The sequence below is a fragment of the Osmerus mordax genome, chromosome 24 (assembly GCF_038355195.1).
Source record: "Osmerus mordax isolate fOsmMor3 chromosome 24, fOsmMor3.pri, whole genome shotgun sequence".
Classification (NCBI taxonomy): domain Eukaryota; kingdom Metazoa; phylum Chordata; class Actinopteri; order Osmeriformes; family Osmeridae; genus Osmerus; species Osmerus mordax.
In genome coordinates, this window is record NC_090073.1 from 8,421,029 (window position 1) to 8,448,882 (window position 27,854).

General features: G+C 45.9%; 2 protein-coding genes across 2 annotated transcripts; one reads left to right on the plus strand and one right to left on the minus strand.

Annotated features, from left to right (window-relative positions):
• The first annotated feature begins 419 nt into the window (after positions 1-419).
• On the plus strand, positions 420-12,361 carry zbtb34 (zinc finger and BTB domain containing 34). The gene is made up of 2 exons (XM_067228161.1): positions 420-468; positions 5,464-12,361. The coding sequence occupies exon 2, from the start codon at positions 5,497-5,499 to the stop codon at positions 7,024-7,026; it is 1,530 nt and encodes a 509-aa protein (XP_067084262.1). The 5' UTR covers positions 420-468; positions 5,464-5,496; the 3' UTR covers positions 7,027-12,361.
• A 2,230-nt stretch (positions 12,362-14,591) lies between these two features.
• On the minus strand, positions 14,592-26,653 carry LOC136932581 (angiopoietin-related protein 2-like). Its single transcript, XM_067227734.1, has 6 exons — positions 26,487-26,653; positions 21,959-22,137; positions 20,936-21,718; positions 17,414-17,607; positions 16,002-16,272; positions 14,592-15,725 (listed from the first exon to the last, which is right to left on the minus strand). The coding sequence occupies exons 2-6, from the start codon at positions 22,131-22,133 to the stop codon at positions 15,526-15,528; spliced, it is 1,623 nt and encodes a 540-aa protein (XP_067083835.1). The 5' UTR covers positions 22,134-22,137; positions 26,487-26,653; the 3' UTR covers positions 14,592-15,525.
• Positions 26,654-27,854: the final 1,201 nt, after the last annotated feature.

The following is a 27,854-nucleotide window of genomic DNA, read 5'->3' on the forward strand; positions in this document are numbered from 1 at the left end:
ACACGATCTGTGTTGCCACATACTGTTGTGAACTACTTTATATTTATGTGCATTATTATCAGATATTGTCTTGTTAAGTAGGTGATGTATAATAGTGTGTGTGTGTGTGTGTCCACGCAACAGGCACGCCAGCATGATTGGATGATTGACATGCTTACCTGCACGAATTGAATTATGTGGCATATCATTTCGCAGAACAGGTCAAACATGAATATAGCTGAGCCATAATTCATCATTATTTGTTGTTCAAATGTGATGGGTAAGTTATGTTTCAAGCAGGAAGACCGCACATATAGTAACTGGCGACAGTACCAAATGCCGACCAATAAGACAGATACACTTCCGTTTGATAAAAAAAAGAAGAAAATTGCAGCAGCTTCTGACACAGCTGGAGTGGGGGGGACTGGAGGCCTGGCTGACGCGAAAGAAAACAACGGGGGGGAATGGGCGACGTTTGATTGGGAAAAGGTGAGTTTAGCATTCATTTGTTGATTTCTTTGATTCAATACTAACATTCTTGAAACGTTTTAGCGGCTGTCACCGGAGGGCGAAAATGTTGCATGTTAGCGCTTTTAGCTTGATCTTGCTAGCTTGCTAATGCTAGCCCAAGCTAGCTTCCCAGCTAGCCCCCCTACTCCCACGTCGAGCTTGGAAAAGCCCTGGTCAGCCGCTCGTGGGAAAGTCATCTGTCGCAAGATATTGTCATAATGACGTTTGCTAAATATATGAATTTATGGCAAAGATTAATGTAGTCTGAGATATACTGGTGGTTATTACTCAAAAACTGTCTGGTTAGCTAAATGTCATAGCTAGCCAAGCCAACACAGTTAGCTACAGGACTGCGAGTTATCCGTGAAGGGTAGGGATGGCGAAGTGTGCACGAGTCGCTACGCATTCTCTAACTTTCCTATTTGATATATTAAACCCTAGCACAAAGGTAACATATTGCACTGGGACATAGCCAACGATGTAATGCCGCTATGGACGTTGTGCATTGCAACAACAGCGGCAAAGTTCGACCTCGAAGTGCAGTTTACTGAATCTTTTCAGGGCGTCGTGGCAAGAGCTGTAAAGCTTGCACTTTTATTTAACGTTATGACAGACACATTTTCAAGGGATTAATTTGTCCAGTGTCTACTTGTTGAGCAGATGGTCAGTAGGTAAATAGCTATGCTAACGACGTACAGATTGCTTGCTGTTATACATTTTTTAGCTAATCTTAACGTTCTTATCTTTCTTTTTCATGGCTCCAGCAAACTTGTGCATGCCAAATAATGCACCCTTCTAGCTTGCTGGTCCCCAAGCTAGCACTAACGTTGGCAGACTTTCACATGCAAGAGCTTTTTTTCAAATTTTGATTCATTGTTGTCTTTTCTGTGTTACTCATGGTGTTATGTTTAAGCCTGCAACGATTTAATTGTCAATCCCTTAAATGTGTCAGTTCAAACGCCAGGTTATTTGCATTCTGCGAGTACATTTACTGGAAAGGGCTTGCGATACACTGTCATTTTTTACAGAAAAATTTGTGAAATGCACGAACAAATTGAAACATAGCAATAATGACGATTAATTATGTAAAAAAAAAAAAAAACGTTTTGTTTCATGTCGTAAACACCGCAAACTTGATTGCCATGGCAGTACAAAGTGCAGGGCTACAGGGTCATCCGGTGCATTTGAGTTCGCCTTGGGTCCTGAGTCGCTTTTGTGGTTAGATGTGACTGGGTCATACATGACCATAACATCCAAACGTCAATAACGTCAACAGATTCACCCAGAACCTCAATGTTTTGGGGTGTTTTCCAGCTGTTGTGGTTCTAATGGGAACCTGGCAAGTCCATCTAACCACTTCGAATACCGAAAGGCATGTCAGAACAGACTGAGACACACCAATTAAACCTTTTGCATGAGTAGGCATTATGGCTTTGCACCCATTAAACCCGGTATCCTTATAACCACGGTTCCCTCAGGATAAGCTGTAAAACGGAATAGTCACACCCTCCCTGTCTGCTACTGGATGGCGATTGAGCAATGCAAGGACAAACAAAACCGATAGTTGATAACCCATGAGCATAACACATGAGGGTGTTGCAAGGACAGCCTCTTGGTTATATAAATACATGCATTTTACAAACACAAATATTTATTTTAATGCTGAGTGGGGCACCAACGATACCTATGTTTTCATGCATGTCAAGCCTACCCCCCCCCCCCCCCCCCCCAAACACACACACACACACACACACACACAGCAGTATGGATCACCTTGCTTAAATGATTAATAGAAGATTGGAGCTAAGTAAAGATAGACTGTGAACACATCAAGTGATGGATTCTAAATGAAGGATGGCAGCTTCCAGTTCAGGATTCATCTCGAGCTTCACTTGGTTACGAATGTGTGATTGTAAAATGGAGGGAATTATTTCTCCACGGTGTCTACCAAGCAACTCAAAATTATTTTTATCTGTACATATTAGGTCAACCTCATGCAAAGTCTGATTTCCCCTGCTAATTGGAGGGGGGGGAATCCATTTTTAATTAGGTCTATGATAATGATAATTGTGCTTCTATTTTTTTTAGTGGAGGCAATCTGGGTATTAGTTGTCCAGTGTCAGTCAAAATAACTATCTTAATTGCCCAGACTGTTGTGGATTGAGTGGCAGCGGCCTATCCCGTAGTCTCATGTCATCCAGCTACAATAAGGGAGTCAGATGGCTGAGCGGTGAGGGAATCGGGCTAGTAATCCGAAGGTTGCCAGTTCGATTCCCGGTCATGCCAACTGACGTTGTGTCCTTGGGCAAGGCACTTCACCCTACTTGCCTCGGGGGAATGTCCCTGTACTTACTGTAAGTCGCTCTGGATAAGAGCGTCTGCTAAATGACTAAATGTAAATAACAGCCTGGAGGACAGATGAGCGAATGAGCTTGTGAATAAAGACCCAGGCTAGATTCAGGAGCGAGGGGAGAATGATGCGTCATGGTTGGTATGTAAGAGTAAGCGTGACGTTGATCTCCTTGGGAGTCCTGAACTGACTAAACTAACATGTTCTGTGGCTCAGCTTCCAAGCAAGGCCTGCTCGTTCCTTAACACGTCTTTAGTTCACATCGGAATAAAATAATGATTCTGTCGCAGTTGCACACCAAAGCAGATCAAATAATCCCTCCACCTTTATCTCCTCGACTTCCAAAAGTCTGTCTCTCTGTATTTCCTTTCCTTCTCATATTGCACTGGCATGCTCTGCTTGTTTAGCAATTTTGGCTTTGGATGCCGAGCTAGCTTTTTAGTCAAATAGGCGAAATATAGCTTATCTAAGGCATTCAGTGCTTGTTCGCTGACACAGCTTTTTTTGTTGAATAATTCCCTGTTTTGTAGTTTTTTTTTAAGGGGGAGTGAGTTTTCCTTTGCAGTGCGGTCATCCCCGTCAGTCAATGATGGCTCAGAGCAGATAATATTGACCTCTTAGCCTCTCCGCTATCAGTCTCTTTAGGACTGTCAAAACGGTCGGTAAGACTGTCCTCTATCCGGTCAGTGCAGTGATTTCTGTTTGATCAGTACATTGTCTTAGGGCTGGGCTAACTCCTATGTTGCCCAGGACTCAGTTGTTATTTTCTGAAATTTGGGTCAAATCCCCCTCAGTGTCATCAGTACAGAAGGAAGTTTAGACCAGGTTGTTGATTTCAGTGATAATTGTCGTAGGTAGTTTAATACAGAAGGATCCACTCAGTTCTTGAAACAGACACGCTGGACTAATGTACAGTAGGCCTTCCAGTTTCCAGTATGACCAATCAGAACCTGGGTTGTACACTTCACCCTTGGGTGTGACCAATCAGATCCTTACTTGTAGACCTCATCCTTGAGTTTAACTCGGCCACAGAGCAGGCATTCTTTGGCAGGCTTTCAATTTGGCAGTTGATCCTGTGTGTATATTTTCTAGCTGGCACTGCTGATATATTTAATATGCATTCTATATTTAAAAGCCCTGTAAGGGCAGAGAGAAAATATGGTACCATGCTTCATTTTACCGTTCTTTCTGTTTTGCCTGCCCTGCCCCTTCTTTCTCCTGTGCCAGAACATATGGGTTGAGAGACAGGTGTCTTGGCAAGCCTTGGCAATTGGAGAAAGTGTTTACATTCTGAAAGTGCTGACTGAGACTAAATGCCCAGAGGATCACGCTGAATTGCTAGGGAGGGAGGGAGGTAAAGGGAAGAGTGATGGCAGAGAAGGACAGATGGTGAGAAGAGGGCAGAGATGGATATAATACTGTTTTCGCACAGTTCTGTGCATGGCTCGATGAAGGAAACATGAACTAGCCTCTCGAAATCTCGAAAGAATTTTGTTAGAGACATGAGCATTTTGTCGTCACGTTTGTTAATTGTCCTAACAGTCTTGTGTTCTATTTCTATTGCAGTGTTAAGCGATGCATATTCTGCCATCTGCTGTGATGCATTAAACTCTCCTCAAGGTTTATAGACGCTGCTAAGTCCATGTTGTTGTGAACTCTCTTCAAGGTTTATAGAGGCTGCTATGTTAGTGCGGTAAAGTTTCACTCTGCAGATTAAACATCTGCTTATATTTGTTGTTGCTTTTGGTCGCCAGATCTTTCTGTTCTTGCACAGATTACAAGTCTCTTGTGCACAGAGACAGAACCCTGGACTGGATGGACTAGCTCTTACATATCATCTCCACTCTCATTCCTTTGGCAAATTACTGTGAAATTGCCCAGCTGTGGGATCTTATTTTGAGCTGAGATTCACAGATTGTTCTCATACGAGACTCAAGTCAGGTCAGCATTGACTCCTGGCAAACTCTGGAGTGACTGTTAATGGCTGCACTGAAATGGGTCAAACACAGGCGTGGTTATGGTTGGCACACTATTTTCTTATCTGAATCAACCCAAGAAAACATTAAGTTAGCTGCAGGCTTATATAATTTGTCACATGACGAATGGTTGTCTTGTCAGGCTCCACTTGCTACATATTGAGGCCAACTGGCATTAGCGATGTCTATAGCGTTCGTTTTCTCACTCCTGTGTGAATGTGAAATGAGGCAGCTCGGAGCTCCTGGTTTCTGCCTCAGAGTTCCAGATTTCTTGCGTAGCGGGTCGGTGTATTGAAATAGCCTCAAGGTGTTAAAGTTGTGCAGCTAGCGAGACCTAAGTAACACTGAGATATGTGCGGTTGAATATTGAGATGTTACTATTGGTTTCTGTTCCTGTTCTCGTGTGAGAACGAAGCAACTCACATGTTGTTGTATTTTATTTTACATCTTGTCAATTTCATACTGGAAAAATAGTGGTCTTTTTTACATTTCTGTAGTTTTACTTACTTACTTAAAAATCATTCACAACAACTCTTTATGGTCACATGTCAACAAACTTGTGCGAAATACAATAGCTGCAAACATTCATCGTAGATTCACTTATATTCCCGTAGTTTAATCTTGTTATTCTGCCGTTTCTCCAACCAGGCTGTGGACAAAGTGGCGCGACACCTCAGAGTCATGGAGGACGGCAGCAGCTACATCGAGTTCGACGTGCCGGAGTTCAGCAACACGGTCCTGAACCAGCTCAACGAGCTACGCCTGCAGGGTAAGCTGTGTGACATCATCGTCCACATCCAGGGACAGCCGTTCCGAGCGCACAAGGCGGTCCTGGCCGCCAGCTCGCCGTACTTCCGCGACCACTCCGCCCTGGGCACCATGAGCGGCCTGTCCATCTCCGTCATCAAGAGTCCCGAGGTGTTCGAACAGCTGCTGGCCTTCTGCTACACTGGACGCATGTCGCTGCAGCTCAAGGACGTCATCAGCTTCTTGACGGCCGCCAGCTTCCTGCAGATGCAGGCCATCATCGACAAGTGCACCCAGATCCTGGAGGGGATCCACTCCAAAATCAGCTTGCCAGCCTCCGGAAGCCCCGGGAAGGACGGCTCCCAGGCCAGCCGCAACGGCGTGAAAGACAGCAGCCTCTTCATCAACCCCACCCAGATCTCGCCCCCATACTTTTCCCGGCACGGCCACGCGGGGAGCCTGGAGACGCGCTCCGAGCTGGCGGGGAAGGCCCCGGGCCGGGGGCGTCAGCCGGAGGAGGGCCAGTCGGACCGCGGCAGCAGCGACGGCGTGTCCGAGCAAGAGGCGCCCATCGAGGGCGACACGGAGCAGGTGGAGCTCATCGGGAAGGACGGCCAAGTGACGGACGTTCACGTGAAGCTGGAGAAGACCGACCGGCCAAGCTACTCGGACAGCTCGTCCGCCGGCGACGACGGCTACCACACGGAGCTGGTGGACGGGGAACAGGTTCTGGCAGTCAGCGTGGGCTCTTACGGTCCAGTCATCCAGTCCACCGGCTACACCTACTCAGGACTGTCGTCTCCCTGCTTCGTCAGTCTCAGCAGCTCCAGCCCCTCCCGCTCCATGCTCAGCGGCTTCCGGGGAGGGCGGGCAAGGGCCAAGAGGCCAGTGGTCGTGCCGGCTGAGGTGCTGAGTCAGATCAAGCCCGGGGCGGACGAGGGCGAGCCAGGGCTGGGCTCCTCCGGCCTGGAGAACGACGTCCGGGAGAGGAGCCTGCGCAGCCAGTGGTACCCCTACAACGAGAGGCTGATCTGCATCTACTGCGGCAAGTCCTTCAACCAGAAGGGCAGCTTGGACCGCCACATGCGCCTGCACATGGGAATCACCCCTTTCGTCTGCAAGTTCTGCGGGAAGAAATACACGAGGAAAGACCAGCTGGAGTACCACATCCGCGGACACACGGACAACAAGCCTTTCCACTGCCAAATCTGTGGCAAGTGCTTCCCCTTCCAGGGCACCCTAAACCAACACCTGAGGAAGAAGCACCTGGGGGCATCGGAGGGCAGCAATCACATGGACTCTCCAGAGAGGACGGAGGGAATCTCCGGGCAGAAGGACCCAGAGGACGCCTCGGAGGGGATGGCGTTCGAGGCACAGTACTCGGAGGAAGCACCGGCCAATGACATAGAGGAGGCATCAAAGTGCAGTCCAGAAGAGGCTCCGGCATCCAGATGTGATTTTTAGGCCCGTCTTTAGGTCGAGCAGGCTTTACGACATGTTATTTGAAACCTTTCTGCGGACCAGCTCCCTCAAACTTTCAACCTAACATTGTGCATCTGGGGGTTTCTGCCTGTCAGTTTGTTAGTCGTTGAATGCAAGGCGGGCTTGATAAAAATAATTATTTTAAAAGGGAAAGGAGTTTCAACTTACTATTTGAGGGAGGTTCCAATAATCAAGACCTCCTTTTTCTCTCTTTTTTATCTTTACATGTTTTTAAAAACATATTTACACAGTAATATAGGCATGTTGCAATAATTGATAATGTGAAAGCTCTGGTAAGATGCTTGTCATATCACCTTTTTACCTGACCTGTTTTTGCACAGGTGGCCAAAAGGGGTCACTTACTCACAAGGAATGATTTTTCCGCCAGTGCAAAGCTTTCGTGTGACATATCCGTACAATACCTCATGATACTACAACTACATAGTCATAGCAGGCAGTATTTTAGCTTTTTATTCAATTCCGACGGGTTCTACCTCATAGCCAAGAACCTACCAGGAACCGAAGGGTTCTCCGTTTGTTGTAGGGTCAGTTTCATTTGCCAAACCTTGGCAGAACTCTCAACACAAAGCCTTGATATTAGGACGTGAAATATTCCTTTGTGATTGTATGAATTCTGCTATGAGTCCGTGTCCTGTGCTTCACGATCAGGCAGGAAACAGTGAGGAGGAAGAAGGTGCTACATTAGGGTGAGGTAGAGAGGTTACCTTCTATTGAGTATTGTAAGAGAACAGAAGAGACATGATCTGCACTGTCTTATCAACATCTAGGCCTGCTTTTTGTAAACCCACAGCGTCATACATCGTCCTCCTCTCGTCACTGGAGAGAATATCAAGATGGCCGAAGGGCGTGTTTAGGGGCTGTCCATGTAATGGGTGATCCTCCTGCAGTGAAGCCATCTGAAATGTCTTACATTCTGGTTTTGTGTTGTTTTTTTTACTCACAATTCTTTCTTTTTTTTATACACGTAACAGTTGTTTTTGTCTCAAGATAACATTGGACAAACAGATGTAGTTAAACGGTTAAATTCCCTTTCATCAGCCTAGCGCTACAGGAGTGATGCTCTCCATCTGCATGTAATCCAAATGCCCAGAATATGCAAACTTTGATTTTTTTTTTTACATTTTATTATTATTTTTCAGATCAGCTTCTTTATTACCAGACATGGCGGCAGAGCTAGAGATGTACAGTGAGAATGTCTTTACTCTCCCAGTCATTTCTGACGTATAGTTTTAAATTATTTCAGGCCCCGACGATAAACAATGGAGAAGGAAAAACAGAAAAAAAAAGCTTTTGATCCAAAGTAATGAGTGCACTTTCTCTAAGTAGCATAGAGCAGCCTGATTGGTCACACGTTTCTGTACAGATTTCTCAGAAAATAAAACACACTTATTTTATTATTATTATTTTCTGTCTTAAAATGTACACTTCCAATTTGGATTCAATAGTTGGTGATTAATCATTTGGGAAATGTAGTTATTTTGTTCTGTGATGGTGTCTGCGATTTAGGAGCTTTGATTGGGATCATGGATCTACCCATTTTCTTTTTCTGATTCTGAGCATGTTGGAATAACTAGTGCTGGAGCAAGAGATGGGCATCCTGCCATGTTGTAGACCCAGCTGGAACTACGGAATACAGTGTAACCTTGGTGATCGTGAAAATGGCCTAGGACAAACAAGGTCATTTTGCCAGTTAGTTAGTTTGGCTAAAGTCTTGATTGCTGTGTTATCCGATCACCTGGCCCAAAGGAGCAATTTTTTAGCAGTTCACGTATTGCCCCTTTTCCAGCATCGTGATGCCTTTCTTTTTTCATACACGAGTAGTAATTCTGAAAGTATTTGCAGTGTTGGATACAGGTTGTCTTGAATACTCTGGATAGGGTCTAAACTCAAAATAGCCATCCATACAATCGTGCTCTTTTATGCAACCTGAGTAGTCCTTACTTTTTGTTTAGTCTCATTCAGAAGAATATATTGGCACTGAGATTTGGGTTTCATTTCTCAGTATGTTGATTTTCCAACCATATATTGTATCTGATCACTGATATAGTCTTTTGTTCAGCAAATTCTCACTATACAAGTGTCACATTGTTTTACTGTGTACCCATTGTCTTGTTGTACCAGTAGCCATCGAAACTGTCCAGTATGCAAAGGACTGTTTACCGATAATGTGAGCTCAGACATTCTCCTGGTTTATTTCTCTAATTTGAATGAACAGGACATATATTTCCGTTTTGTTTTTTTGTCTTCATCAAGCCACCATATTTTGACTATCATCCTCCATAGACATTGACTAGACAGTCATTGATCTGTTTCTTTGAGGTGATTGTGTTGTCACTTCTCTTTTGGTAGTGCACAAAAACTGCAGCTTTGCAAGCAGAACCATCTCGGTAAAGTCTTGTTAATTGGATTTCTAAAATGTTCTTCACATCTACATGAAACAAGGAAATCAAGCCCCATGTTGCCCTCATCTTTATTCTATATTGAGAACTGGTAATAGCAGCCACTTTAATGTACATTATTGTGATGGCAGACGAGACCAAAGAGTTAAATTGATATTCAGTCACTTCTGCAAAACCTCTGTCTTCAAAAACTATATTGACCATGAAGTCCTATATTAATTTGGTGACTAAAGGGACACTTTGCACACATTTGATGTTGCGTAGATTCTTTATATTCAAGGTTAAACCTGCCGCTGTCTGTCGAAAGCGGTAAAATGTTCGAAACAATGTTTAAAACGATCAAATGCCAGTTGACAGTTACCCAGTTAAGCCATGCGTTGTGCAATATATCTTTTATTATTAGGAGATTTAATTAAGGCCAAATTTAGAATTTGTGTAAAAAAATAAAATACAAAAAAGTGATGGGAAACGTTGTGCCTTGCCACAAGAATCGACAGTTTTATCTAATCCCATGTTGTAGCACGTGTATGTGTGTGCCTGGCCCCTATTGGATGAAAGGAGGATGGATTAGGGACTTGTTTCCACTCCTTCTAGTACTTTCATTACCTGTGTGATGGATGGGTGTGTTTGTATCATGTTATTCTGTATGGTGTCCTGCATAGCATTGAATCACATTCATAGACCAGGACGTTTGTTTTCAAGTTTGTACATGCACACCGTGTGTTATATGTTGTAACTGAGGACAATCTTAAGAAATGTGTTCAGAGAAGCGACTTAAGCGATACTCTTTGCAATATGGTTCCTTTTGGATTGGGTTGCAACATTAAATGTTTGAAATCTAAGAATCAGAAGGTGGCTCACTTGAATCCAATAGCAGTAAAAGTAATTCTATACACAGGATGACTATAGATATTTCATAGATTGAACAACTTCCATTAATTTAGTTTGAAACAAGCTGCTTTTTTTTTTTTTTTCACCTGTTTGCTGTTATTTTAGCTTCTGTGTTCTGACAAGCGAACCGTGCTGGTCTAATCGGGATACAGATATATTGCACGTCTTTCACCCACATACATTAATAGCCCTTGGCTATTTGTAACTCAATCATTAGTCTCCACGGGCATGCACTTACAAATGATCTACGATTCCTACCTGTTCCAGAAAGGAGGTAGTAATCTTCTCTCATCCTCAGCACATCCTCAAATACTCTTAATAGAAAACTTCTAATCTTCAATGGTGCTTTTAGGCAGGTCAGGTTAAATTTGATTTTATATACAAATAACTATACGCGTACATATATATATGTTATGGGGGGTAAAGAAGGGGATATTTGTGTAAAATGCTTTTATGAACCATAGTTACTAATGCAACAATATTCACCCACTCACTGAATCTAAGGCATACTGCATTCACTCTTTGTTCAAGACTTCATAGAACAGGAGCAGACAGACTCTAGTTGACCAGGAATAATCAAGCAAAGTGTTTACAGGAATAGGACTACTTTTAGAATTTTTCAGCTCGTCCGATTACTTTTTTAAACTGACTAAACTTCAGGTAGTTTATGAACACTGATATAGACTTGTCAAAAAAAATAATCTTAGTCTTCCATTGTTTTTTTTCTTTTGAGTTTTTTTCTTCAATTATCTCCACTGTGTACAGTATTAAACAAAAGCAATAACCTTTTTGAATGGTGTATTGGTATCTGTGCACCTAGGCTAACCCTTGGTCTGTCATGTCTCAATCAAATCGAATGTCAGGGAGCTGATTATCTGAAGTAGGACCACAACAATTTGATATTGATTTATTTTTATATTTTTTGTGAAACATTGAAAAAGTCGAGTGAAATTGCTACTTGGATCAGACTGGCATTGCTAATAATCTAAGTGTGCGTTTGAAGCCTATGACTGTCATTGAGCCACAGCGCGAAGCTGAGTTGGTGATCAAGACCAGAACCTCCGTCAGTTTTAAGGGGACGATAAGTAAGCTTAGTGGAGGAGCATTTGACTGCAGATAAACAAATCAGGGGAAATCTTCCCCTACTGTATACACATCGCTTTGGATGAAAAGCGTCCGCTAAATGAATGCATTACAAGTCATATAAGGGATTTGGGTCTGCTTCGCCACTGTTATGGGAAGGTCAAACTGTGTTCATGCTGAAACTCTGAGGTCTCCTCTCCACCCTGTAGTGGTGAGGCTGCAGACTGCAGGCCGGGATCGGGAGGAGCCTGTTAGCGCTGCTCCGATCAGACAAACAGGCTAACCTGCGCTTCTCTCGTCGTGAAACTCCCTGGTCTCAGACGTTGTGCGGTCTCTTGCTATCATTCATTTGGTGACAAGGCAAAAAAAAAAAAGAAAAGTAGAACTCAGGGTTTCTAGTAAGTGGTATCTGAGCATGGCGCTCCTCTATGAAACGTGCACTTCTCTTCAGGTGGGACAGCTATCCCTCACACAGTGGTTCCCAAAACATTCTGCCTCAAGGCTCTCTCCTGAGCCCATGTTTTCTGTTCCCTCTGCATGCATGTGAAAAGCACAGAGTTTCCAGTCCAAGGGCGCAGGGGAGACTAGTAGTTTTACCATGAACATGGGTGTCTGCCCATCTCCTGTTCGTCCTCTCAACACAACCTCACAACCCAACTGTGAACCTCAAAACTCTACTGTTTTGTACAACTATGAAGTAATGAAGCTAGCTAGAGCTGATGCTGTAACTATGAACTTGCCATTTATGAATTTATTTTATAGCATGAAAATATAAGATATATTTATTCAAATTATATATTTTACTCATAATCATTCTGTGCTGCTTTATTTCGGTTCTTAAGCTTGTAAATTGCTTTTTTATGATACAAAGAAATGTCAATAAAAATGCGTTTGTTTGTAAAATAAAGATGCTGATTTGGCAACCTTTGTTATTGTTTCTTTTATTATTATAATCATTCCTATTATAAGACGATCAGCTCATGTTGGTGTTATAAGGTCTGTCGGAGGTTCTTCAATACTGTAGCTGGTAACTAGTTTGGTAAAAATTTTACAACTGCACAGTATTCTGAAACATCTTGAAAAACGTAATCATAACCATTTCTTTCCAGCAGAGGGTGCTGTTCCACTACCTGTGGTGTCTTTGGTGCAGTCTTCTGATACATTGAGAAGCCAGAAGAGGGTGATGTTGAATCATCACAGAAGGACCAGTGCTGTAATAGTTCAATTGCCTCACTGATAATGTTGACATGCTGTTCAGGGGTTAAGTTTCATCATATAAATTGATTGTATGTTATTATCGGTTACAGCTATGAAAATGTCTGGATGTATCTTCCAGGACTTGTCAGAATTGCATTATAAAATCTAAACTATACCAATGGGTCTTTATTTTGCCAAAGTAGATATACAGTCATGGCTGTAAAAAACAGATTGTGAAATAACAGTTCATACCGCTGTGTCGTAAAATACTAGAATCAAATTCCCCACATCATAAAAGCTAAGGAAAAAAAAAACTTTTATAATGTTTTATTTATTCAACATCAGGGTTCAAAATGAGGTGGGGTTAATGTTCCAAACATAAGATTTCATAACTTTAAAAAACAGAAAAATATACTTTAAAAATACTTAAAAATTCCAAACATAAGATTTCATAACTTTAAAGTGGAAAAAGATACAGATAAGATAAGCAAAACAGCCTGAAGAATTTTAAGATGAAACTTCATTGACCTCCCAACATAAGTCACTTTGAACCCTATCTAACAGTGAGAGTTGTTCAAACACTCTGGGTCTGTGATAGACTGACCAGGTTTACAACTGAGTCAGTTTGCGAAGCCATGTGATAGTCTTTGAACTGTTTTAGATGGTCACAGGCAGAAAGCATGTCACTGGTCCAGTGGTTTTTACCTCAGATACCAATGGCAGTGCCCTCACCTGCCTCTCTGGACATACTGTTACTGCCAGAGCACAGTGTAACGTCTGTGCTCTTGAGTGTGTAACTGAAGGATGTTGGGAATTACAGAAGAGACAGGATGTAGGCCAAACAGAATCCATGTTCTGTTTGTTCAAACCCCAAAACCAGCAGCAGGACTGAGAGAGTTAGCCCTTGGGTGTAGATGATGAATTGTGGTTGGCCTGTTGCCTTGTGCACCAAACTAGTTTATTTATGGGTCCTTCTGGTGCAGTATTTCTAATGGCACTTAGTGCTACTAATTTCTGCGGGTGTACCGTAAAGCTTTGATTTTAGTGACAAACGGCTCTTAGTTTGGTTTATTTTTTTGGTCATATTTTCCAAAGAGTCATTTGTCAAAGTATTTCTTTTTGTTGGTTTCCAAAAGCTTTTGCAGATCCATAGTAGTAGAAAGGAATGCAAGGTGAGAAAAAGAAACGGTGAAAGAGAGAGGCAATTCAGATGTCAATCAGAAAAGGTGTTCTATACCATCATCTGCCAAGCAGCCTTTAGTGGGAAAACAGCGAAAGGGAGAGACAGCTAGATGAGTGCGCTGACAGAAAGATAGATGTGTTTCTCTCCACTGGAACCTTGTGGTTGCTGTCAGAGTAAAAAATCCCTTTAAACCACCATGTCCATAATGACACTCCTCATCCCACCTATCGTGACCAGCCTCTGCAGACAGCCACAGACTACCAGCAGGAGCTCTGAAATGCACCCAGCAGGAACACAGCCATGACACCCGATCTTCCAGCTGCTGATAAATGAAGCGCTGAGACGTCCGTGGCGTTCGACCTCAGAAGGACTGGCGTGGAACCAGTGAGCCGGTGCTGAAACACGAGTCCATCAGATGTTTGATGAGACCGTAGATCACGTTCTCCAGGCTTTCCATGTCGGGCTCTCCGAGCGCTGTGGTCCTCTCTCACAGAGACTGTTCCACTGTGGTTCCTCAGACAGACGTTCCCTCCAGAGAGGGTAATCTCTGCCTACGGGATGGAAATGTTTAGGCAGCTTGTTCTGGTGGACTGAACACAAGTTGGGTGGTACCATAGACCACAAAGGCCAGTCTGCTGACAGAGGAGAATGGTTAGCTGAGGCTGGCATTCCTTGACATAGTCTTCACGCACCTTGGTCTGTGAACACATCCAACCTATACGCTGTGGTATGTGAATGTACAGTAGCACTAAGACACATTAAAGAGAGTCAAAGGAGCTGTACATAATTTATTGCAACTTTATAGTGATACATGATGAACTAGTTACATTATATTACAAATCTTTTATGTACAGACAAAATGTGTTGGAACTACTGATACCAACAATGAATTTATACAGTACATACACTGCTTGTTTTTTTGTTTTTTTATGCAAGCAAATTTAAAACCTGGGCAAAGCTTGTTTTCGTAATAGTTGTTTTGTGGTGTCACCTTAGCCTGTCTCACAGCACTGTGAAGTACAGAACTAGGAATGCTGATATATTGTCTTCGATTATGATGATCCATGGAAGAGTATTTCATTGCTGAAAGACATTGGCCTCGTTCCCAGGATGTTGTCAATATATCTGAAGGATCATCTTGAATATTGGTTGCTACAATTTCCTTTCGGGAATAGTTTGTTTACAATGTAAAAAGAAAAGTCACTGGAGATAATGTTCCTGTGTCAACATCTATAGTTATTTGTTGTATTATAAGTATACAGTAGGTTTGCTATCCCAAAGCTACTCATACCGACTTCCCGTGTCCTTTTGCCAGACACTGTATCTTCAAACATGATGAACGGTGCTAGAATGAACCTCCCTCTCCATCCCACAACAGCCGCTTCAAAGTCAGACTTTGTGTTTGTTACAATCCATCACAACTGAGCAGGAACAGAAGTTAATAGTACACCAGTGCATGGGTATAGATGCAGTAGATGTGAGACACCCACTGCTAGCCAAAAGTTAATACTAACGGCTTAGATATTGCACGTTCTTAGTCACTGTCCTGGTGAGTTGGCTGTAAGGTGCCTCAGTGCCACATGGGAGGGGAGAAATTGGGACAGTGGGCTGTAGCCCTGGGGAGCGCCAGCTGATGAAAGTAGACCTGGCTGGTAAACGGGAGAGAGCTAGCTACAGATAGTAGCGCTAGCTAGCGAAAAGGAAAAGCTAATGAAATGTGTTTGGGTTGGGCCTGATCATCATAACCACTTTCTTTAGAGAATAGGCCCCGCCTCTGAACTCTGCCCAGTAGACGCCATCTTGGTATCGACTGCGGTAATGTCCTCCTCGGTACCAGACTCCGTTGAGGTTGGAGTGGGCACAGGCGTTGTACCACCAGCCGCCCTTCTGGTAGTGGGCACAGTTACCTGGGTAGAATCACGATACAGAATTATAATTGTTGTCATTATTATCAGTATTAGTATTGGAGGAAGTGGATTACATTTGAAAGCTGCTAAACGATGCTATTGGCCTAAAATTGTGCTAAGATTGGGTTTCACGGTTATCTCAGAAGATTCGATTATTCAAACAATGATTTTTACTGAGGAAGAGTAGCATACACAATGTTATTGTTCATTTTCACCTTTTTCGGTTTAATAACCCGAACATGATGAAAGCTGAGGTAACATGCCACCTGTCCTCACCTGTGTACACGTCATGGTCTCTGTCCAGCGTGGTGAACTGTTTGCCGTTGTGCCAGGTGAGGGAGTCTCCAGCGTTGCCGTGGTAGCGGCCCACCCTGAGCTTGTAGAAGTCTGCCTCGGGCTCCAGTCGGAAGCTGGCGTACTCCGCAAACACCTTCCTGCCTGACCAGTCCTCCAGGGTTACCAGCAGCTTGTAGTTGTCCTGATTGGTCAGCCAGTAGATGTTCTCCAGTCCCAGCCAATACTCACCATCTATATTCCCAAAACCTTGCTGGGAATGGCAGAGGGAACATACAAGACTCTCACTATGGTGGAAAGGCCCTTCATGCTGTCGAAACACTGTGATCGTCTGAAATTCAGGACCTCTTCCTCCTGCCCTGAAAGCCACAGTCCCTGCAGAACACTCGGTTGTGACGCTGTCTCCCAGCGCTGTCTGACAGCAGAGAGAGTAACAGCTTACCGACCACAGGCCTACGTTACAGGATTCAGTGGCCAGTATGTTGGAGCAGTTTGCAGTCCAGTGGGGGATCTAGGTCTCAGCAGACCATATGCTTTGAATCTTTGAAAAACCCCTCTCAAGCTATGACACGTGTCATTTCTGACTCTCATGCGGTGTAAGGTGTATTGTAAAGGTCTTAGAAAGATCTCCGGTATTAAACTTGGCGAGGTTTTAAACAAGACCCTTGCATATTTGAAAAAGCTGAAGTACTATTCAACTGCTTCGCCCTGTTGGAGGAGTTTTACATCCTCTCAGCGTACAGAGGAAACGTAAGTCCCTGCCGGCCACAGACTTCCTCCAGTTTTACTCTCTGAGGACTGAGGATATATCTCCGCAGTAATGTAAATATAAATCACTTTCCTGAAGAGGGAATAATGTCGCGTTGGGCCCATTTCTGCACGGCAGCATTTCTATTCAAGCAGGGCCACCTCTCCTTCCCATGTGTTTCTGATCAGGCCTCTGTGTTTCCTGACTCAACAAAGACCCTCCTCATGTTAGCTGTGGCCGTGACTGACAGGTGGAGCGCCCCACAGATAGCAAGGGAGTGAGCAGGGGAGAGCGAGCCAGCCGCCTAAAACCTCAACAACCGCCTCATTCATTATCCCCTCACATCTGTTTAGGGTCAACCACGTGTGAAAGCTACCTGGCCCTGCCCCCCCCCAACCCCTTGACCACGTCAATGCTCAGTGTGTGATGTAACACCACTGGTCTGCCCTGTGTTTACATTTACATTTAGTCATTTAGCAGACGCTCTTATCCAGAGCGACTTACAGTAAGTACAGGGACATTCCCCCCGAGGCAAGTAGGGTGAAATGCCTTGCCCAGGGACACAACGTCATTTTGCACGTCTGGGAATCTGATTGTTAGCCCGATTTCCTAACTGCTCAGCCATCTGACCCCCGTGGTCACACACCTTATACGTTTCCCAGTTCCTGAAGAAGTTGACGGAGCCGTCCAGCCTCCTCTGGATGACGGTCCAGCCGCCGGGGTCGTGCCTCTGGTCGCACCACACCTGCATGAGGCGGTTGGCGTTCTCCGGCTTCACCAGGTACATGCCGCTGGCTGTGTGGCCGTCCTCCAGCGCCTGCAGGCAGTCCTTCCACGGCCCTGCCACAGAACGGCAAACACACACACACAGGTTCGGGGTCACAGGTCGCCAGTGTGGATGCTTTACATTTACATTTTAGTCATTTAGCAGACGCTCTTATCCAGAGCGACTTACAGTAAGTACAGGGACATTCCCCCCTGAGGCAAGTAGGGTGAAGTGCCTTGCCCAAGGACACAGCGTATTTGACACGGTCGGAATCGAACCGGCAACCTTCTGATTAACAGCCCGATTCCCTAACCGCTCAGCTATCTGCCCCCCCCCCCTGCTTTATTAAAAAGCTGTGTGATTTTGGAAGTGTAACAGCTCTGAATAGAAGAATGATTGTAGAAACGGTATACAGTAGTCTAATGATTCAGCTCACACTGACAGAGGGACTCTCAGTGGCACCGGCTCTCAGCTTTTAGGTGGGATTGAATTTGGCTGCCGCTCTCACAGGGGAAATGGCCTGAGGCAGTGGAGCCAAGATCAACATTGGAACAGAAGCAAAGGGAACCCTGATTGTTAAATGATGCAACAGCAAATAGATCTTAGATTCCACCTCTCCCTCTTCAGTACCATGAGCTCTGCCTACAGACATTCCATATGAATAACAGTGTCTAGAACGCTGTTGGCTTCAAACTCTCATTTGTTAAAGTGGTGATCTTTATCTCAAACTTTCAGACTTCAGCTGAGAAACAGTGAAACAGTGGCCCCCTTCATCTGGAAAGTTCTTGTTGCTTGTTGTGGTTTTTCAAACGAGGTCTCTCACCAGGACCCAGAGCCGAGCCCTGCCCTCCAGAATACCACAATGTTACATGCAGCTCTTGCAAGTTCTAGAACTCTTTTCTGTCCGTAGACAGTCTTTCTCACTCAAGTACAAATACAAACTCAGCTCTGTCTGACTAAAGGTCAAAATCTTTCAAGGGGAGCCTGAATCGTGGAGAGGAAGCTCAGAGGAAAAAAGCATATGACTTCAGTTTTGTTTTTCGCTCTTTGTTAAGATGAACTGAGGTGAGTGTTCTCCATGTCAGACTGGCTGCTTGTCTGTGAAAAGACTTCCAGAACTGTGCCAATTTCAGACAACACCAAGTGAAAACCATGAAACCGTATTCAGTTCTTGCCATGTGGAGACTTCTGGATCCAAGCCCAAATTCCAAAACAGAACCCCTTCACGTGACATTGACATTCTTCAAGTAATAATAAATGAGAAAGTAGACAGTTGAGCTGCAATACTTCTGTGAAGTCTGCTTTGGTGGGCATGCTGAGAAGGGATATGAAGAACAGTGATCATCTGTGTTCCTTATCTCAGAGCTGCCTTTCACCCTACGGTGTCTGCGAGTGCTTTATCATCTGTATGATTTCATCAAACGTAAAAAACAGACCTGCATGTCACAATTGGAGGGTTTAAAGCTGCAGTTGGGATTGTGTTTTATATCATTCCATTAAAACGTAGTTTCAAACGATGAATGGAGTTCATGTGCAACTCAGCATATCTATGGTTTATGTCTCAGCTGGTCTTCTGGCTGAAACCAGTCCATATCTGTAAAAATTAATTGGCTTATTGCCCCATAGCCATTACACTCTTCCCCTCCAGCATGAAGCTTTCCAGTCAGCAGATTTGGAGAAGAAAACAGGACTTTTATTGGTCCAGTACCTCCTCAGCTCTAATTGGATGTGAAAGTGTTTACCTTTTCCAGATTTGGATGAAGGAGAATCACTAACTGACCTAGTTTAGAAAGTGTACACTGGGAGGTGGACACAGACAAGAAGGAGAAAACACACCAGACAGGGAGAGGCTACAAGAACGTTTTTCATCCCTTGTGTGTCGGGCTACTCCAACACTCACAGAACTCATTAAAACGTGGGAGTCCCTGATGGATCTCCAGGCTAGAGCTGCAGGGTGTATCTGTGGTGAGCTGAGACCAGACACAGCTCTCTCCCCTGATAAGGCCTGGAACAAATGACATCACGCATACTCTCCTGCTGGTTGCTTTTATCTTACTACAGACCTCTTTCTTCTCTAATCCAATGTGATACCGTACTTTCTCTCCTCCCCCCTTGCTCTCTTTCACTCTCTCTCAACCCTCTCTCTCTCTCTCTGTCGCTTTCTCCTCTCCCCTTCTGTCTCTTTCACTCTCTCTCTCCCCTCTCTCTCCCATGTGTCTGTAAAGTCCATCTCCATGCAGGTCAGAGTTGGACAGACCTCCTTCTTAGTGTTGTGGGTTTACTTAACCTTTAGGGTGGAAGTTGCACAGGCCCGAACAGGAAATTGCGCGCCTCTCTTAGAAAGTACTGTCAGAGCTCACTGTTCACAGCTCTGGAAAAACAGCAAAGTGTAGCTTGACGTTGAGGGATACACTGCACCATGGGGAAGGCAGGGTTTTGAATTCGAAAGCCTTGTTTCCGCTGAACAAAGTACATTCTCAGTCCTGAGCCAGCCTGCTCCGCTCCTGTGAAGCAGGTTTGCGTTTCAATCATAACGGAAAAGTAAAGTTTTGCATGATTTTGTTGTGAGCGTGCCAGAGTGAGCATTTGTTCGCTCTGCCGTGCCCGGCCCGGAGAGCGAGGCCACACGGGCCCACTTAAACACACACTGTACGGGGAGAAACACCGTCCACGTACAGACATTCCCTTCTGCATCACACAATAATACCCACACCAATGCAGACACAAGCTTACAAAACTCCAGGATTGAATTAAAGACTGGGACGGACCTATCTTGCTGCAATCTCAGGAAACGATACGGATTCCATTGATTAAATGGTCCAGATAAGGATGCCAAACTGGATCATCAACACAGCCCAACTGTAGGCTGCTTGACTGTCGGCTGTGTTTTTAACGAAGACGCTTCTTTCAGGCTGTGTTCCAACCATCCATGACTTCAAACAAATACTGTTTACCCTTTCACGGCACTGTGTGTGCATCAATCTAGCCAATAGATGATATGCATCTCAAAAGACTGTGGACAACAACAGCCCTGTTGTCCTCAAGGCGTTTCTGGGAATGTGTGTTATTCATATGGACAATGGTGAGGAGAATGGATAGCTGCTTTTGTCTGGTGATTAATGATTAGGCGTGCCTATGTGCAGCTATATGTGCCCACGACACCTACTTTCTCTCTCTCACACATACACACACACACACACACACACACACACACACACACACACACACACACAGAGCTTTCTGTTTCACAATCTACTCTTTTTGGAGAGTTTACTGGAATGTGCTTCCATGGATATTTTCCACTTGTTTACTCTGAAAGGTTGAACTTTGCAACACATCCCACCCCAGTCCTAAGGACAGAACAGTTTGAATCCAACAACCGAGAGAGTTCAGACGACTCACCCGAGGGTTTGTTGGTGGTGGAGGGGCTGTGGGTGCCGCTCGGCATTGTGGGAAGGGCAGTTCGTTGGAGCTTCTGGTTCTGGTCGCTCTGGATCTCGTTGGTGATCTGGTTGGTGACACGCGGGAAGGGAGGGGGCTGGAAAGGCTTGACAGGGGTCGGAGGTCGCGGCGCGGGCTGGGGTCGGGGCTGGACGGGGGGCACGGGGCGCGGGGCGGGCCTGCTCTGACACTGCTCCTCCAGGAGGGCGATGAGGACCGACTGGTTGGTGGCCAGCGTGGCCAGGTGCTGGTACTTATGCTCCAGGTCCCTGTAGCGATTGGTCAGCATCTGCATCTCGGCGGTCTGGTTCAGGATGCGGTTCTCCATCTGGGCCAGCTCCAGCGAGTTGTCCCTCTTCCTGATGATCTCGTGCAGCAGCTGCATGTAGAGCTGCGTCACCCGGGAGTTCATGTTGCGGCTCTCCTTCCTCAGGAGCTTCACCTCGTTCACCACGCCTCCGTCCACCTCCACCAGCTGCTGCAGGGTCTCCAGCTGCCTCTTCTGCTTCAGCATCTCGCCGTTCAGCAGCTCCAGCTCCTGCCTGCTCACCCGGTTCGCCAGCAGGGACTCGGGCTCCCTGGAGTTGACGCAAATGGCCCCTGTGACTTTCTGCTGCGGCACGACGAAGGTGTAGGAGCACTTGTCGGCCTCCGGGGGGACGGGCGGGGAACGCCGGCTCCTGCTTCTTCCCCCAGTGTACAGGAACTCCCTCTCCAGGCTCTCTTCGGGGTTCTCCTGGCCCCCGTCCTGGGCCCCGTCCTGGGCCCCGTCCTGGGACCCGTCCTGGGCCCCGTCCTGGGCCTCGTCCTGGGCCTTGTCCTGGGCCCCGTCCTGGGCCCCGTCCTGGGCCCCGTCCTGGGCCTCGTCCTGGGCCCCGTCCTGGGCCCCGTCCTGGGCCTCGTCCTGGGCCCCGTCCTGGGCCTCGTCCTGGGCCCCGTCCTGGGCCCCGTCCTGGGCCTCGTCCTGGGCCTCGTCCTGGGCCTTGTCCTGGGCCCCGTCCTGGGCCCCGTCCTGGGCCTCGTCCTGGGCCTCGTCCTGGGCCTCGTCCCTGGTCTGGCTGCTACCTCGGGGCCTCCCCTGGTTCTGCTCTGCTCCACAGACCATGCAGAGCCCATGCAGCAGAAGGACCATCAGCAGCACCGCTGCCGGGAGCTTCATGAGTCTAAGAAGAGAGGGGGGGGGGGGGGGAGGGAGGTCACATGGAGAGATGGAGAAAAACATACAAGATCATAAGAACATATACTGTCAATGAGAACACGTGGCGTTAAAAACCCGCTCCCCACCCCCCGGCCTGCACCTCATAAGCGCCCCATAACCTCTTATCTGACAGCACATCCATACATGCTTTCGTAGCTCTATTGATTGGGGCCAGACACCCTGTCCCCTACGATGCTCTAAGTCTTCAGCACCACATTGCTCCGGGCTCCCGAGGGCGCTGGTTACCCCGTATTCATTACCCACCTCAGCCCGCAGGCCGTTAGAGCGGGAGAAACCAGAAAGACCAAATGAAACCATATCCCCCTCCCCTGCTGAGCCAGGCCGTGGACGCCGGGGGAGTTGTGGCGTTGGTGTTGTGTTGCATGAACGTCAAAGAGGAACGTTTCACTGCAAGGTTCAGGGGACTCTGGCTCAGAAGCCTCTGCTCCTGCCAGACCTATCTTCACCACAGCAGACGCACACACAGACATGTTCCATGTGGCTGTCACTCGTCGCAATCCTTTCCACTCCTCCAAAGGAAAATATTTATTAATTATAATCTGTTAATAAATTATGGGTATCTTTAGAGGCGTTGTTAAGTCTGTTATTGCTGCCGTCCGGGAGGGAAGGAAGTTGTTTAGCTTAGCTGGCTGTCCTGGCTCCAATTCCCCCTGGGGCTGTGCCACACCTAGGGTCTGCTCCTCTCTGCTCCAACTGTTGCCTCGGACACCATTGCTTATGGAAACAGTGAGACAACTGCAACTGATGCTATTCGTGGAACTGTTTTAAATTAAATATTGATCTAATTGCATCAGAGCTGAACATTTATAGAGGTAGGATAGAAGAGGCACTGACTCTGGTGAGATGAATGTGTCTTATTCTTCCCTGGAGTTTACTTTATGTAACTTTTGTATTTTGCTTCAGATAAACAGGATGAACTTTTGCCTTTTTCAACTCTCCCCCTGAGCTCATTGTATTCTGACCGCAGACGACCTGACAGCGCCGTTACGGAATGTTTCTCATCGCAGATCATTCGTCTGTCGTCCGACAGGAGATTACGAATTGCGGCTGGGATGATTGTGTTTGGTTTAAGTAATAGGAGGGCCAGTCACAAAGAGAACTCTAACTGGCATTTAGCGGGCAGCATGAAAATAGAGGCAGTCTTGGCCGCGTGTTCCAGAGTGCTGGCATTATTAGAAAGCTAAATGGGAGCAGCAAGTGAAGAGGACGTGTTGTTATGAGGAGCGCAGGGGATGCTGCTGAGAGCAGAGGAGAATGTGAGCGCTGTGTGAGGATAACAAGACCTTGCACCCCGAGGGCTTCCTAATTGAAAGCTGCTGCAGATTGGATTACAGAGGACGCTTGGTGGACCACTTCCCCAAACTCAGACCCAGACCCAGGACTAGACCCAGACCCAGACCCAGGACTAGACCCAGACCCACCAGACCCAGGACTAGACCCAGACCCAGGACTAGACCCAGGACCAGACCCAGGACTAGACCCAGACCCAGGACTAGGATATGGTCCAGAGAGGGAGGCCTGGGGCAGGCTTCTCAGCCACACCACCCTCAGTGTCCTACGATGCACAGCTCTGGTCATAAACTCAAGAGCTCAGTGAATCATGCTGTTTCTCTGGGAACGTCGCCACCATTGGATCAGAGAGATGTTGACCTCCCTAAGAACGAGTCTCTCCCTGGTCTCTGGTCAGTTTCAAACCACTATGGTTTGGTTCTCTGTCTAATAAATCCTCTGTTGATGAATTAAAAGGGACTGACTGAATCCCCAGAGTTCAGCTGGACGATGCAATCTTAGCACGTTTTTTTGTGCTAAGACAGAGAAAAACATCAATGGGATTAACTACACATTTTAGACACCCAATCATCTCAGTGAAGTAACTGCTTTAATGGTTTGGTTTAAGAAATATCAGAGTCTTCAAAGACAAGTCAAGAAACTTGATAGGAATTTGCCCAATCAGTTCCAATAGCAGCAACAACAGCATCAGAGCTAATACACTAATAGAAAATAGTGTATGTCTCTCAGCCTAGGAAGTGGATGACTGGGATTGTTTCATGGAACGATGACACATGCAGCACGCCTCCCTAACCAGGAGACAAAGAAAGGAGTGTGTGTGTGTGTGTGTGTGCGTGTGTGTGTGTGTGTGTGTGTGTGGAGAAGGGGGTGGCACCAGGGAGAGTCCCATCTGCCCAAAAAGAAAGCCCTATCATTAACCTCTCAACCCCTACAGCCACAACCGCCTCCCACCCCTCCATCCATCCACCCCTCCATCCATCAACCCCTCCATCCATCCACCCCTTCATCCATCAACCCCTCCATCCATCCACCCCTCCATCCATCCAACCATCCACCCCTCCATCCATCCACCCCTCCATCCATCCAACCATCCACCCCTCCATCCATCCACCCCTCCATCTCTCCGTCTGTTAGCTTATGACAGTCTCAGCCTGGTACAAGCTAAACCTACACCGCCAGCCAAGCTCATTACTGTCACGGCGTCATGTGAGTTTACAAGCTGTCGGTGACTGGACACCCGCTCCCATGATTAGTAGGTGTTGAGATCCTTTCCCAGGCAGCACCCTCCAGAGGAAACCTCGGGATGCTACAACTCCAAGGACTGACCAGGACGGGGTAGTAGTGACAGATGATGACACACAGTCACCACAGAAGTGGATCAGCCTTCAAGAGCCGGAGGAATGTGTCTCAGTGACACACGTTCGGGGGCAGATGCCCAGCGTGGTGACAGACCTCCTGCAGAGTCTCACTGCCCACATATTCACAGGTCTGTGGCGGAGGGCTGTCATCCGTGTCTGTTCCTCTTAGGATTCAAGCGAGCGCGACAGGCAGGGCTTTGTGTCGGTCAGTGTGTCTGCAAACAGCGGTGTGCGCCCCAGTGTTTTGTTCATATTCAGCACATAGTCATTAGAAGGAGAGCGGCCCATTCCAAGCCCATGTCTCTCGCCCCCAGCCCCTCTCATTTTACCGTGAGTGTGGCATTCTTCACATTCTTCACGACCTCATTAGAGGTGTGCAACCACGGACACATATACAGACATGGTTAAAGAAACAGACACATCAAAGCTACAGACATGGTTAAAGAAACAGACACATCAAAGCTACAGACATGGTTAAAGAAACAGACACATCAAAGCTACAGACATGGTTAAAGAAACAGACACATCAAAGCTACAGACATGGTTAAAGAAACAGACACATCAAAGCTACAGACACAGCTATCTATAATCTAATCGTATATCTTATCTACTATCTTATATCTCTAATATAATCGTATATCTTATCTACTATCTTATATCTCTAATATAATCGTATATCTTATCTACTATCTTATATCTCTAATATAATCGTATATCTTATCTACTATCTTATATCTCTAATCTAATCGTATATCTTATCTACTATCTTATATCTCTAATCTAATCGTATATCTTATCTACTATCTTATATCTCTAATCTAATCGTATATCTTATCTACTATCTTATATCTCTAATCTAATCGTATATCTTATCTACTATCTTATATCTCTAATCTAATCGTATATCTTATCTAAGCTCTGCCCATCTCAGCTTAGCCCCTCAGCTTAAGCCAGGAAGCCATCTTACATTTTAGACTTATTTTCAGACATTATATTCCCCTCCAATAATTCGAGATACCACAACCATCAAGCCAAGTGAGGCTTGGTTTTCTATATCTGTATTCTGCTACTACAGCGTTCTAAACATCTTGGAAACTAAGAACCTGTTCTTGGGAAACCATCAGCCCCTCTCCATGCGGTCTCTAGTGCCTGTCTGTCTTTGTTAGGTGAGGGTGTCTTTGGATTCTAATGCTGTGAGGCTGAATGTTTATCGGTAGTTAACAAACACTTGCGTCCCTACCTGGTAGAGCATTCATGCATCTCTAGCAGTCTCAGCTGTGCTCCCCTCAAACACGGAGGAATCAGGAAGGCCTGGGACAACAAACCTTTCATTGACATCATTCATTCATCAGACAGAACCTGAGGGCTGAAACAGATCAGCAAAAAAAACCCTGCTCTTCCTTTGAGCAGCATGAGAGCCTGCAGTCTCACACTCTGCAGCTGCTTAGCCTCACAAGGTAAGTCCTGGTTTATTAATAGATAACACAACTGAGCTCATGGAAGATTTCAAAAAACGTTTGCGTTTACTTTAGTCTCATTTATCAAGAACATCCCTCACTGAATCCCAAGAGCCCCCTGCTTCTGTTCTCCAGTAGGCAGCGTGTGATGAAGATCTAGTCAAAGTCCAAAGACAACAAATCCTTACCAGATAACTGGAGACTGCTACTAATCCTTTAGTTCCCTTCTCTTCCTGGTGGATGAAGTTCCCCCTGAAAGAAAGTCATCCCCGGTGAGAAAGCAGCTCTGAGGTCTCTCTCTCTTTCCCCTCCCTCTCTCTCTCTTTGGTACTTTGTCACCCGAGTCCAGTCTGGCAGTTAGAGGTGACGGAGGGTTGAAGCCTATTATTAAAACACCTCCGTAGTTCCACCAGCAGCTCGGCCGACTGGGGACTGAGCAGAGGGTCTGGACACGACGACAGACCCCAGTCTAGGAACAGGAGAATACGTCCACCGCAGGATGCAGTATCTTCAGAAGCATAATTCAGAGCATGAGCCAATGAGATGAGATGGTGTTTCTCTGTGGATGGACTGGTCTGTCGCTGCCTGTCACTGGCTGAGAGCTGATCCCATCACTGCTTCATGGCTGTCAGAGGCAGTCTCTCTCTGAAGCACCCTGACTCCACTTTCTCTCTCTCTCTCTCTCTCTCTCTCTCTCTCTCTCTCTCTCTCTCTCTCTCTCTCTCTCTCTCTCTCTCTCTCTCTCTCTCTCACACTCTCTCTTTGTCTCTCTCACTCTCTCTCTGTCTCTCTCTATCTCTGTTTCTCTCTCTCTCTTTGGCACAAGGTCTGCCCTTTCTCCTCCCCTCGCAAAAAAAGATCCTCACGCTTGAGATACAACCTCTCCACCCCCTTCTCTCTCTCTCTCTCTCTCTCTCTCTCTCTCTCTCACACACACACACACTCACCACTGTCACTCTCCTGGTTCACCACCTCTTGTAAAAGAGAGCAGTGTTGTCAACCAGTATCAGTTATCAGGCATGTGGACGTCTCCACACTATCCTGGCTCTCCTCGTTGCAACGTTGTATTAGCTTGTTTTTGTCACATTATGTTATGTACAGTATTCCCCAAATGAAACCTGACTGAAGTTAGTTATTGGGAACATGTTATTCATCCAAGTTGAGCAGTTATACTCTCGTGTCAGTGTGTTGACAAACTTGCCAAAGCTTGAGAAAGAGAAGATTAGTCACACAGAGAATTGGCAGTGATGGTGTTCCCCACCTGACTCATGGAGCCTGATAGAAGTTTGGTTCTCATCTGGAATGTTCTCGTGTTGTTCTCCTGTTCTGCATCAGGGCAGTTGGGGCGGAAATGTTTTTGTTCAGAGCGATGATGTTGTAATGTAATGATGTTGTCTGAGTGCTCCTATTAGCTGTTTATTTAATGACTCAAACCTCCCCCATCTCGAGTCAGTTGTTTACGGGGTAAAGTGTGTGAGATACTGCCTTGAGGAAGTCAGTGAATCTAGTCATATGTGAAATAAATATTTTTAGATGCGCTGCTAAATTCTCATCTG

Excerpts from the sequence above, each read along its gene's own strand:
- zbtb34 (XM_067228161.1), top strand. The coding sequence starts at position 5,497 with ATGGAGGACGGCAGCAGCTACATCGAGTTCGACGTGCCGGAGTTCAGC.
- LOC136932581 (XM_067227734.1), bottom strand. The coding sequence starts at position 22,133 with ATGAAGCTCCCGGCAGCGGTGCTGCTGATGGTCCTTCTGCTGCATGGG. Across the intron at positions 21,719-21,958 it reads CCAGGACGGGGCCCAGGACA|GGGGCCAGGAGAACCCCGAA; the intron begins AGGCCCAGGACG and ends GGGCCCAGGACG. Across the intron at positions 15,726-16,001 it reads AGACCATGACGTGTACACAG|GTAACTGTGCCCACTACCAG; the intron begins GTGAGGACAGGT and ends GATTCTACCCAG.